Here is a 12,730-nt window from a genome sequence, read left to right as displayed (position 1 = left end):
AGAAGGAACATGGCCCTTCATCTTAGCCCAATGAAACCCACTTTGGACTTCTGACTTCTAGAACTAGAAGATAATGAATTTGTGGTTTTTTATGCCACTAAATTTGTGGTACTCTGTTACAACAGCAAATAGGAAACTAATTACCCCCCACACACACACACACACATACACACACACTCCTCACCCCCTCCCCTGCCTGTTTTCAGGGAATGGGCCTTTATGACTTAGCTAGAGATATGAACAGCCTTGGTTAGACATATTGACAATGCTCTGGAATTGTCCAGGGATAATTTTCCAATGACAGGAATTGTTACCCTGCAATTCTTTTACAACCTCTGATTCAACAGTAACAAATTGCATGTTCAGTTGATGAATTAAACAGTTCATCTGGGTGCGCTCCAATGCCCAAGATAAAAGGAAAGGGTATTTCACCTCCTCCTCTCAAAGAGGACAGAAGTAAGGAGTGAAACCCTACAGAGCTGGGTGTAGGTTGGGCCACAAGAAAGTCACTGAGGGCTTCTGGAGATGGAAGGTATCTTTCCATTCAGTTGGACTAGTGGAGACTGACTAACTGGCCCAAGGCCACACAGCATGTGAATGACACCATGAGACTCAGACCCAGGCATCCTGATTTTGGAATTACTCCCCTTGTCTACACCAGCAGTTGCCAAACTTCCTGTTCTCTGGATTCCTTTCTACTCTTAAATTAATGAGGTTCTCACAGAGATTTATATTTATGTGGGTTTTATCTGATGCTATCTACTGACCAGAAATTAAAACTAGGCACAAGTTACTATGCATGTATTAAATCATTTTAAAATAGCAGCAGTAAACCATTTCATATTGGCATTAAAAAATTGGATTTTATGAAAAATCACCATTTTCCAATACAAAAAGTAATTGACGAATGGCATTGTTTTGCACTTCAGCATATCTCTTTAATAGAAAACAGCAGGATCTCTTATCTGCTTATGCCTTCAGGCTATGGAAATATGTTGTTTTGGTTGGAGAACCTGAAAAAAACCCAGCCTCACACAGATCTATAGTTGGAAAAGTATTTTAAAAGCCTTATGAGTAAGTTTGGAAAATCTTTGATACTACACCAAAACTCATCAAGTAGCAGTTTCTTAAAGGTTAGTTGTGATACAGAATCTGAAACCATCTCAAGAATTTTTCACATTTTGTTACATGAAAAATCCATTGGGCTATCTTGCACTTTGGATCGATCTTTTAGCCAGGCAAGATTTTGTAACACTTGGCATTGGTCACTTAGATTTACTGGTTCACCTGGTTATGCAGGTCACATCCTGAGACTTTTTTTTAAGTTTATTTATTTATTTTGACAGAAAGAGAGAGAGAAAGACAGAGCAGGGGAGGGACAGAGAGAGAGAATCCCAAGCAGGCTTCGCACTGTCAGCGCAGAGCCCAACGCAGGGCTCGAACCCACACACCATGATCATGAGATCATGAGATCATGCCCTGAGCCAAAAATCAAGAGTCAGACGCTTAACCAACTGAGCCACCCAGGCACCCAGTATGCTGAGACATTTTTATAAGATAATATTTAAAACATCACACTCATGTATATCACCATCAATATTATTAGAAAAGTTTTTAAGTATTAGGAAGCTTTCGATCGATGTTAGAGATGACTTGGCAAAATTCTTTCATTAGAAAGTTGAAATTTTATCACCAGCAAGACATACAATCAGTTATCCTATTAGAAGTGGCAGGCCCCTTTGTTCATTTTTGAGAAGATGTCTGCCAAATACCCAAGTTTGTCTGTGGTCATTCTTTCTGGTAAATATGGCGTGCCATGAAAAAAGAAGCTAGTTCAGTTCCCAACTCAAGCTACCGCACAAGAACTTTTCTTCAGGAATACCACTGAACTTGGGTAGTTAGCAGAACTGCTTTATGTCCCTTTCCTGTCCCCTCCACACACAATATTAAAAAGACATGCATTCAAGGGTAGAGAGTTGGCAAAATGAATCATTTTTACTGTTGCCACAGGACATGCTTCATTGGAACTGGCATAGCTTTACTGCACTTCAAAGGCCTAAAAAATTCAGTGACTATGAGTACAATATGGTGCCACTGCCTTGATTCACACTAAAGCACCAGTGGCTTTACTCACCAAGCTTCTCACCCTTGCTGTCAATGTCAACATGGTAAAAAAAAAAAAAAAAAGGCAAAGAGTATCTTCGTATTACTCTGAAAATAGTTTTGACCTGGCACAGTCCCTGAAAGGATATTTAAGTTTTAAAGAAGCAAAGTCACGTCACCCCTAACCACCCTGAGGGAACTGCTGTAAATGTATGTGAGTGTGTGTGTCCCCACATTTTTAGAGAAATGCATCCTATCAGACTGGCAAGTGCCATCATAATTTTAAGGGTTGCCTGTTAGTTTATTGATGGGATGGATGGTGGAGGCATTGCCTGCTTATTTTGTTTTACATTAATGGGCCACCAACTTAAAGAGTTTATATAGATCCTCAGCATGCCCTGCAATTCACCTCTGTTTTAAGGAGAGCCCCCTCTGAGCTGTGATGCTTTGCCATTTAAAGTGGCTCTGGGTGATTTCATTACAGGGATTCTAGCCCCCAAAGGTTGGAGAGTAGGGGGAGGCTTGACTCAACAAGCAGCTTGCTGGGCCCATGCACTGATTCAGCCAGAGCAGGAGCAGTGCGCCCGTGGCCTTGCTGTCAGACCCAGAATACAAGTCTGCAAGTGACTGGAGCTATGTCCAGCAGGACAGACAGGAAGCCTTCCAGAGGAGCAGATGAAATACATTATGTGCCCCATGATTTCTTTCACAGCATCGGGGAGCTATCTGCAGACGATGTCTGTTTCTTTCCTTCTTCTATTTCCCTACAATGCAGTAAATACTCGTTTCGAAATGTGCTTGTCCACTTCTAGTCTGATCATCACTGTACTGCAAATCCCACGTCAACACAGTAGAGAGAGTGCCAGCAAGCATTCCAGGCTGCACATTCCACAGCTCAGTGGATTTACGGAGCAGAAGCAAGGGAAGGAAGAGCACGGAACACAGAAGCATTTCTGAAGCTATCACAAACAACCCCGAGTCCAGACGCACTCAAACGTAACCCACTGGGCAGGTGGCAGCGGGATCTAACAGGAATGAAGGTGGGATCGTCGCGAGGCCGGTTCAGCATTACCTCCAGCTCCAGCCCATTTTCTGAAACAAAAACTCTTCCAACATTCAGAAATTTTAACTTAGGGGGGAAAAAAAAAGCCATGGGTTGTAGGTGGGGAATTTGAAAGGCTTTAAAATAGTTGTATTCTTGTGAACCACTGTACCACATATTCCGTGAATGCTTTCCTAGAGATTGCTAACAGAGAGGAAAACAAAACCCACCACTAGCACTGCCTTTTATGAAGACGTGCCTCTGACATCCCAGCATGTGACATAAACCCGAGCGTTACGCAGGATGGACCCACCAAAAAGAATTGGACGACAACACGACACCCCTCCCCCAACATTGTCCCATTCCCCTTGTACAAAAGGGCTATATAGGGGGACACCAAATAGCATCATAAAGCAAGTAGCCCTCATTGGAGTCACATCTGAATTTTTATAACCCAGCCAGGAGTGAACAGTCTCAAACAAAAACGTGGACTTCTTGGATTCCTGCAAACTGATGGCATAAATAAAGGCCACACGCTTTAAGTGTGAAAATGTCTGCACAGGAGGTGGGAACAAGGGCCGCCAAAGGCTTAAGGGTGAAAACGCCACCACAAACGTATCTCTTTCTGCAGGAAACGTTCAGAAACTCTGACAACCGGCCCGCGGGCATTTTCCCAAAAGCGCTGCTCACATCACCATCCCATCTCCAACTTCAGTCTTTGGGGAAGGGGGAGCTTCTCCCAAATCGGCTCCCCCACTCTCCCTCTCTCTCCGCTCTCAAGACCGATGTCTTCTCCCAGCTCCAAAGTTCTCACCGGGAGGTACTGGCCTCCGTCAGGGCGGCTGCCGCTTGGGCACCGAGGTACCCGACCGCCCCGGGACAGCTCGCAGCTTTTAGAAGAGTGCGCTTCTAGAAGAGTCCTGCCTCCCTCTCCCTGCCTCCCCCCTGGTCTGTCGAATGCCACCTTCCAACGGGCAATCCTACCTCGGGGCAGGTGAACTGGGGGAAAGAAAGATGCCCACGGGGAAATTCTGAGCAAAGGAAAGCATCACCACCGAGGGGTCGCTTTTCACTCTCTCTTTTTCTTTTTTGTTTTTTCCCTTTGCCTGAATCTCTCCGGGAAGTTACACTGCTCGAGCCTCCAGAACTCGAGTCTCCAGAACTTTGCGCGTTGGACGGCAAAGTCAAAACCGAGAGCGCTGAGGTCCCCGGGTACCAACGGTGTCCCCGCGCCCACCTCCCGCGCGCGCGGCGCCAAGTGCCCAGACCCCGCTCCCCGACCCGCGAGCGATGAAGACGCACAGGTTAGTGACACTGACACGCACAGCACAGAGCGGGACGGCGGTCCCCAGAGCGACAGGCAGGGTGGGTGACGCGCGAAGGGTGGACAGAGAAGCGGCGAGGAGGCGCGGAGAGCCCGGCAGCCGAGCCCGGAGCTGCGCGTACCTGGAGCCCCCGCCGGGGACACGACGGGCAGCAGCGCCGCCAGGAGCAGCAGCGCCGCCCAGGGCAGCGGGCACCGCGCGCGCGGGGCCGCCCCGGCCTCGGGCGCCATCGGGAGCCCGGGGTGCGCGGCGGGCTGGGCGGGCGGGCTGGCCGGTGGGCGCTGGGCCGGAGTCGGGGAGCGCGGGGGCACAGCCGTCGGGTCCCCGCCGTCCGTATGGGAGTGCGCGCTCTGCGCGGTGTCCGCGGCGCCCTGGCCCCGCGCTGGTCGCTCCGCCCGCGCACCGGCCGCCGCGCCGCGTACTGAGGCCGCCGGCCGCCGGCCGTGCCTTTTAGCCGCGAGCGGGCGCCCCCTGCCGGTGGCGGGGCGGCGGGGCGGCGGGGCGGCGGGGCCAGGCGGGCGGGGCACTGGGTGCCGCGCCTGGGCTCCGGCTGCCGGAGCGCCCCGGAACCCCGCTTGGCGGTTCTGAAAATTCGGTGATTTCGGTGCGGGCGAAGTGGCCTGGGACGTTCCTCCCATTGTCTAACCTGTCTCGTTTTCTGGCTCGGGAAATGGCTCATCGCGTCCAATCGCTTGCCAAGCCCAAGAGTGTGTGCCCTGTGATGATCCCTTAAACAAACACCCTGGTTTCAACGCTGGGGACTGGAGCCAGGCCCCTTCACCTCTATCTGCACATTGCGGTCTTGCCTGCTGCTCGCCCGGGCCTTCCCACAGCCCGCGCGCCCAGGAGAGGGGGCTTTAATGTCCCTAGACACTGCTGCCCCTGGCTGTCGTTTCTGTGGAGCGCGTCAACTCGTCTCAAAGGAGGGCATCCAGTCCGAGGACTTGGCTGGCTTGCTTCCTCCAGTATCTATTAGGGTGCCCCTGGGCCTATTAGACTCCCACCTGTCTGTAGTCAGCCCTCGCCCTTCGGAAGCCCCGCCGCTCCTGCAAGCGGGCTGGGAGCGCCCCTGGAGGCGACAGGGTCACCTGCATCAGGCGGGCCCAGGTTGGGGCGCAGGGTGCTGTCGTCACCCCTCCCCCAGTTTCGTTGCAGACCTGATCCCGCCAAAGCTCACAACGTAACATTGAATCAGCTCTCCATCGGGACAACCCAAGACCAGATTTGTGTCCTTCCGCAGAGTGGAAAAGATTATAAAATGAATTGTAGACCGATGAAAAAGAGAAATACAGCATCTCTTTTCTGAAACAAAGCGACAATGCATCCATGCCCTTAACCTTGGCTGGTGCCTCTTGCCCAGTGATCATCTATGAAATCCGAAATTCCTTCGGCCTTCCTTCTGGAAAGCTTTCTCCTGGTTCACAGCGAGGGTTCCTTCTTCATTCATCCTGCGAGCTCTGTGTGCTCCCAGAGCTCTTGGAGTTTGCAAGCATTTTAATGTTTAAATACACACTTCCTTCCATTACTCCACAGTATTGCAGTGTTTCCTCCATAAGTCATGTAATGGAGCTGTGGCTCTTGTCTGCCCAGCAGCCCCCACCTCCTGCTCTTTTGGGAATAGCAACCCCTTCCCCCACTCCAATCAAGTGATTGCAGTGGGACCTATCCCCAGCCCATTTGGTCCGGGATCCCCAGTGGCCCAAGCAGGATCAAAGTCAGAATTTTCTAACTGGAGCTGGTGGTTAAGTCTTTCTCCAGTCATTCACGGATGTTGAAGGATGGTAGCTGTGGAAGGCTGAAATATGGCCCCTTAAAAGATATCCATACCCTAATTCCCTGGAATCCATGAATGTTACCTTATGGGGGTGGGGGTTGCATATATGAATAAGTTCAGCATTTTGGGATGGAGAGATTATCCTCGGTTATCTGGTGGGCCCTAAATGCCATCACATGCACCGTTACAAGGGGTGGGGGGGTTGACATACACAGAAGAGAAGGCAGTGTGCACACAGAGGCAGAGACGGGAGGAATGCCACCATGCGCCGAGGTAGGGGGCAGTCACAAGAAGCTGGAAGAGACAAAGAACAGATTCTCCCTGAGGGCCTCTGCAGGGAGCACAACCCTGCCTGCACCTTGAGGCCCTCACCTTGACTCCAGTGGAACAAATTTCAGACTTCTGGCCTCCAGAACTGGGAGAGAATACATATCAGGGGTTTTTTTGTTTGTTTAATGTTTATCTTTGAGAGAGTCAGAGTGTGAGTGGGGGAGGGGCAGAGAGAGAGGGAGATAGAGAATCCGAAGCAGGCTCCAGGCTCCCAGCTGTCAGCACAGAGCCCGACCTGGGGTTTGAACTTATGAACCGTAAGATCAGGCCCTGAGCTGAAGTCGGACACTTAACTGACCGAGCCAACCAGGCGCCCAGACATTTCAGTTGTTTTAAAACCACAGGTTGGTAGTTGTGACAGCAGCCACAGGAAACTGATACAGCAGCCAAGAGGTGCCTATGTCTCTGGCTCCAGCTTTGACGGGCACCATCCAAGACGGAATGAAGTCAACACACAGAGAATAACTGAACAGGGAAAAAGAGTCAGGCAGATGTCAAGTTCTGGGCTCCAGCTCCAGCCCTGTGCTTCCTAAGGTCCGGGAGACAAAAACTCCCTTTTGCTAAATCAGAGTGGGATTTCCATCCCATGTGACCACTGAGTCCTGACCAGTACCTTCCTTCCTTCCATGTGACATGCTTGTGCGCGTGCGCCTGCCTCCCAGCGTGTTACTTATTAGAGCAACTTCCTTGTGGGGTCATCTCACAATCAAGTATGAGCAAAATGGCCTCCCACTGGATCAGAACAGTCAGGGACTTAGATATGAAATGCAGTTATCAACATTTATGAGTCAGGATTCTGATTTGATTACAAATTTGAGAGTGTGTTTCATCGTAAAAAGTCCTAAAAGGAGACTTCAAACTTGAGGTTTAAAACATCTCAAAAAAGTATGATCTAAGGGTCATAGTCTCCTATCCTCAATGTGACCACCTGAAAAATAAAAGCTCCCTGAAGTTTTCTTCCACTTTATTTTACTATTGTCCTGATAGACTTTTCTATTTTTTTCACATAATTTCTTAAGCTCCTGGTTGTTGCTTCTATTTTGTTTATCAAAAACAAACAAAAAAAAAGCAAAAAAACACACAAAAAACAGAGTAGATGTCACTCTTGGGCCAGACAGATTATCAGTACTTAATTGTGGCCCTTTCCTAGCTGGCCTCCAGGCTGTTTCTATGGTTTATTTCCAGGTTTATGAATCTGTCTGTGTCCACATCACTATGTCTGGCTCTAGTTATTTTTTAAATAACCATACATTCAAAGATCTCAACACTCTCCATACACATTGTCATGGTGTTCCAATGTGGTGGGTAGATTAAAATGCTATTCTCATGTGGGTAAATGGAAACCAAGTTCCAATGCCCATCCAGTATAGTTTTGAGAGTGCATGTCTCACGTTAAAAAAAAATGTTTTGGGGCGCCTGGGTGGCTTGGTCGGTTAAGCGTCTGACTTCGGCTCAGATCATGATCTCACGGTCCGTGAGTTCGAGCCCCGCATCGGGCTCTGTGCTGACAGCTCAGAGCCTGGAGCCTGTTTCAGATTCTGTGTCTCCCTCTCTCTCTGCCCCTCCCCTGTTCATGCTCTGTCTCTCACTGTCTCAAAAATAAATAAACGTTAAAAAAAAATTTTTTTTAATGTTTTTTTAAATTATAAAAGGGGCACCTGAGTGGCTCAGTTGGTTAAGTGATCGACTTCGGCTTAGGTCATGATCTCGCAGTTTGTGAGTTCGAGCTCTGCGTTGGGCTCTGTGCTGACAGCTCGGAGCCTGGAGCCTGCTTCGGATTCTGTGTCTCCCCCTCTCTCTACCCCTCCCCTGCTCATGGTCTGTTAAAAATAAACGTTAAAAAATTTTTTTTAATAAAAAAATAAAAAAAGAAAGTTCATGTCTCATACCATCATCTGACATCCAATCTCATCCAATCTCTCATCCATGTTTGGCTCACATGGCTCTTTAATTTCCTTTTTAAGCAGCACACCTGAATATATCTGTATGCTGTGACAGCATCAGGAAACCATATAATCCCCATTCCATGATGGTGATGTGCACACAGCTTTTAGAAGACTCTCCATCACATAGAATGAAAGGAAGGGAGTACTCACAGCACTTGCAGTGACTGAGAGATCACTTGGTCCAGGCACAACAGAACCGGAGAGCATCAGTCTCTAGGATGCCATAAACAGAGGCGAAGGGGCAAAGAAAAAAGAAAATAGAGGTAAGCAAGTAGACTTCACCTTGACATGCGAGAAAAAAGATGGAGATTGCTTCTAACCAGCAGTAAAATAATAACATAATGCTTCCCCCAACTTTTCTTGAGTGGTGTCTATTTTGTTCTGATTCCCACAATAATCTTAGAGCCACTACTCTGATTTTACAGAGAGAAATCCAAGCCTCCGAGAGTTTGTGGGGTTTGTCTACCCACACTAGTGACTGCTCAGGGTGAGAGTCCCACCCACACCATCTGACTCCAGGGGCACATCTTTTCCACAATGCCGTGGCACCTCCAAATGCCTCTTGTCTATTATATTTTCGTCAGAAGCATCAGGATCAAAGCAGAGAAGACAAATACATTTTACATGTCCCACGCCCAGTACAGATTTATCAGACACACTTCTTTATCATCCAAATGGCGAGCAATCCTTACACAAGACCTCGATATTACATCATTTACCTTCTCAGGGTTTGGAAGGTGCAGGAGGAGAAACGTGGTAGTGACATTTCTGTAAATCCATCATTGCCTGAAACAAGTTTCCTCTTGCCAAGGCAAGTTCTCTTTTGTGCAAATATATGGGGAATTGGTGGAACAGAAAGGATTAAGATGTCAGATACCCAACCTAGCCTATGACCTGTTGAAGATTCTCATTGAGAATGTTTCGATTGCCATGAGAGAAAAGCCCACAGACCTTATTCTAAGCTTCTGTCTAGTGGCCCAGGCCATTAGACAAACATACTCAAATGGAAGCACCTAGATATTCCAGTTTATCACCTACCATTTGTCAATGGGCACAGGACTTGGGCTAGATCGAGAGGAATCATTCATTAATCTATCCTCTGTTGAACATCTGTCTCTCTGCCAAGTGATGTGTTAGAATCTAGACATAAAATGTGACTGAGGCTCAGGCAGTGCTTGCCTCGAAGTAAGACAGAAACAAACAAAAAAATTGCAACCCAGAGTGCCATGATATTTAGGCCGTGAAGCTTACAGGCATTGTTCTAAATGCTGCTTATCTCTTCTCTTTATTTTCCTTTTTCCCCAAGGAGGGCTTTAACCCTACATGTACTTTCCACAGGCAGGCATCACTCAGGGTGCACTCACTCTAATCCTACTGAATGAAGAAATCTGGTTTGTGGGGAAGGCATTAGTAAACTGGGGTGGAACAGAAGCTCAAGATGTCCAATATCTGAGTCACGGTTGGCAGTTTGAGAAACTGGCCCGGGCATTATGCTGGCAAAACTCCTGTCTGGCCGCCTTCCAGCCTGCCTTGGCCTGGCCCCGCCTCTGGTCCAGAGCACAACATGGGGCAGGTTGGTGGGTACCACAGAGCCAAGGGCACAGAACTGCCAAGTGCTGAGCATGTCACACTAGCCACACACGCCTCAGACCCCGCACATGTGGACAAGTACTCGTGCTCAAAATGCAGAAGTGAATTATTTCTTCCGTAAGCCTTTAATGAGCTCCTACTACATACCCAGCCTATATTCAGGGGCACAGACCTGTGGTCACCTCTGAAATGGCATGGACCAGCAGACAGCCGATTGGTCTTGGCCATCAACAGCCCAGGGGGCTACCCCTGGGCAAGCCACAGAATGGCCCAGCATAATCCTGGTGCCCAAAAGACCCTTCTCTCCCCAGGAACACCCACCTCTGGTGGTAGTATCGTGCTACCCAGCGTGACCAGCCCTGGAGAAGGTGAGGAAGAAGAGAGTTTGTTCACAGTGAGCCCCAGCCCCTTTCCTCCTGGGTGGCACCCCCTCTTATATCCCTTACCCCAGTCCACACCGCCCATGGACACTCTACCAGTACCAACACCACTACCAAACCTGCCTTCAAGGTCGACCCTACACCCCTTTCTGGCTGAAATGGGAGTAAGTGACTGATAGGGCTTCAGGACGGTGCTCTTCCCTACAAGTATTGGGTGCTTTTCAACTCGCAAAGCGTGATCTCATTCACCTTTAGGAACCACGAAGAGGGAAAACACACTATTATGCCCGTTTTACAGAGGGACAAACGGACCTTATGTGCCCAGCCCACGTATATACAGTTAGTAAGTGTCAGAGCCAGAACTAAGTCGTGATGCCCCATTTGTAAACTCAGTCCTCTTTGCTTTTTTGGCCAGTCCAAAGAACACTTCTCCCGTGAATTAGCAGCAACAAAATATCAGCAGGCAGTCATTTAAGACTAGGACCTCTTTCATTTGCACTTTAGAAAAGGTACCCATTTTTTGCACCAGCTTTATAACCAACTCTTCCAGGCTGCATTTGAGAAGCAAAGTAAGTCCATTTTTCTTACATCCTTTAGGGGAAAAGATCAGCACAGAAGTGGCACCCAAGAAGAAACTTTCTATGATTTTGTACCGTTCAAACCTGTGTGCTTCTCTATAACATAATTCATGAACTGAGTGTTTATGATGCTCTGGAGCCATTGCATGGGTTACCTCCATTCTGGGAAGGGACCTTAGCCCTTCTGCTCCTGCCTCGGCCATACAGCATTATCCCCACGATCTCGCCCTCCTTCTGCAAGCACCCTTTCCTTGGCCCCTGACGCTCAGTACTGTCCTGGCTTCTCCTCCATTTCTCCTACGCTCCTCCTCCATTTTCTTTGCTGTCAGGGCCTTTTTCTGCTCTCCCTCTCTTCTCTCGGTGGAAGACACCCCCTAGGCTCCTGCTACAATAACTGTGTGCACCGTCACCCACCCTCTCTCAGTCCGAGTCACCATGCTGCCTCCTCCCACAGGGCCTTTGCACCAGCTGATCCTTTCCCCTATTCCTTTCTGCCTTCCTTCCTTTCCTTCACAACCCAGCTCATACCAAAGTACCCCCCCACCGCCCCAACCTCTGCAAGCTGGTAAAAAGCCCCCTGTAAACCCACACAAAGCATCATACAACTTTCCTTTGCATTCCTTCTCATGGCTGCATGTTTGCACTTATCCGTGTGCGTATCATTATGCATCACCATGGCTGGACTGTAAGCTCCACTAGGACAGAGACCAGGTCTGTTTTTGCTCACCCTGTGGTTCAGGAACTGGTGCATGACCTGACTCAAACAGGTGCACAGCAAACATTTGTTGAGGCATGTAGGCTGAAGGACATTCTGTACTCAGCAGAACAACCTTGGTAGAGTTGGCCTCTGCAGGAAGGCAAGGTGAGCCTGGACCTCCTCCCTGCCGCCATTCCACTCCCACCCAAATCCTGGCTGTATTGAATACCCTCCATGCATACCCAGCGGTTCATTGAACCCGTGGGCAGACGTCATCAGGCTGAGAGATGCTCCTGCAAACACAATTTAGAAACACGAGACTTCCCATTCTGGACAACTGGTGCACTGAGTCTAGGAATTGCAAGAAGATACTCATTTATTGTTTCCAAGGCAGGGAAGGAATGAGTGGCAAGTAACTGTGTAACAAATCCAGTTTTTTTCATTAATTAGTGACACTCATCCTGTTTGTTGTTTCTTTAACTCACCCAACAGATAGGTGGTGAGTGCCTTGGGATTTGCAGACACCATAATTTCTCTAATCAGATGGTGCAGCCGGTTTGGTAAATGCAATATTAACCACTGACGCCAAGGAGCTGTCCACGAACTTAGACCTAATGTCGGTGATCACCTTGACCAACACTGTCCTATGAGAAAGGCACAGATTGAGGGACACTCTCCAGATGATCTCCTTCTCTTCTAGTCCGTGACTGAACAATTACTCAAGGATACGGCAGGTTTATTTTTCGTGTTTTTTCAGAAGGCATGTCTTCCCGTTATTCCAAATATTGGTGACTTAAAGCAGTACTCATGTATTGCCCTTCCCAGCTTCCATGGGTCAGGAATTCAGAAGCAGTTTGGTAGGCAACTGTGGCCAGACGGCTCTCTTTTTCTTTGTTGTTTATTTATTTATTTTGAGAGAGGGAGCAGGAGAGGGGCAGAGAGAGGGAAGATAGAGAGAATCCCAA

General features: G+C 48.5%; 1 protein-coding gene across 1 annotated transcript in view; it reads right to left on the bottom strand.

Annotated features, from left to right (window-relative positions):
* The window catches only part of FNDC1 (fibronectin type III domain containing 1), a 107,953-nt gene extending 103,090 nt beyond the window's left edge, over window positions 1–4,863 (bottom strand). Inside the window, exon 1 of the mRNA XM_043592681.1 lies at window positions 4,592–4,863. Coding sequence (XP_043448616.1) covers window positions 4,592–4,700 — 109 coding nt within the window. The 5' untranslated portion in view covers window positions 4,701–4,863. The remainder of the gene's footprint in view (window positions 1–4,591) is intronic.
* Window positions 4,864–12,730: the final 7,867 nt, after the last annotated feature.

The sequence above is a fragment of the Prionailurus bengalensis genome, chromosome B2 (assembly GCF_016509475.1).
Source record: "Prionailurus bengalensis isolate Pbe53 chromosome B2, Fcat_Pben_1.1_paternal_pri, whole genome shotgun sequence".
Lineage (NCBI taxonomy): Eukaryota > Metazoa > Chordata > Mammalia > Carnivora > Felidae > Prionailurus > Prionailurus bengalensis.
The sequence above is the reverse complement of the archived record's forward strand: the minus strand, read 5'-3'. Positions and strand labels throughout refer to the sequence as shown.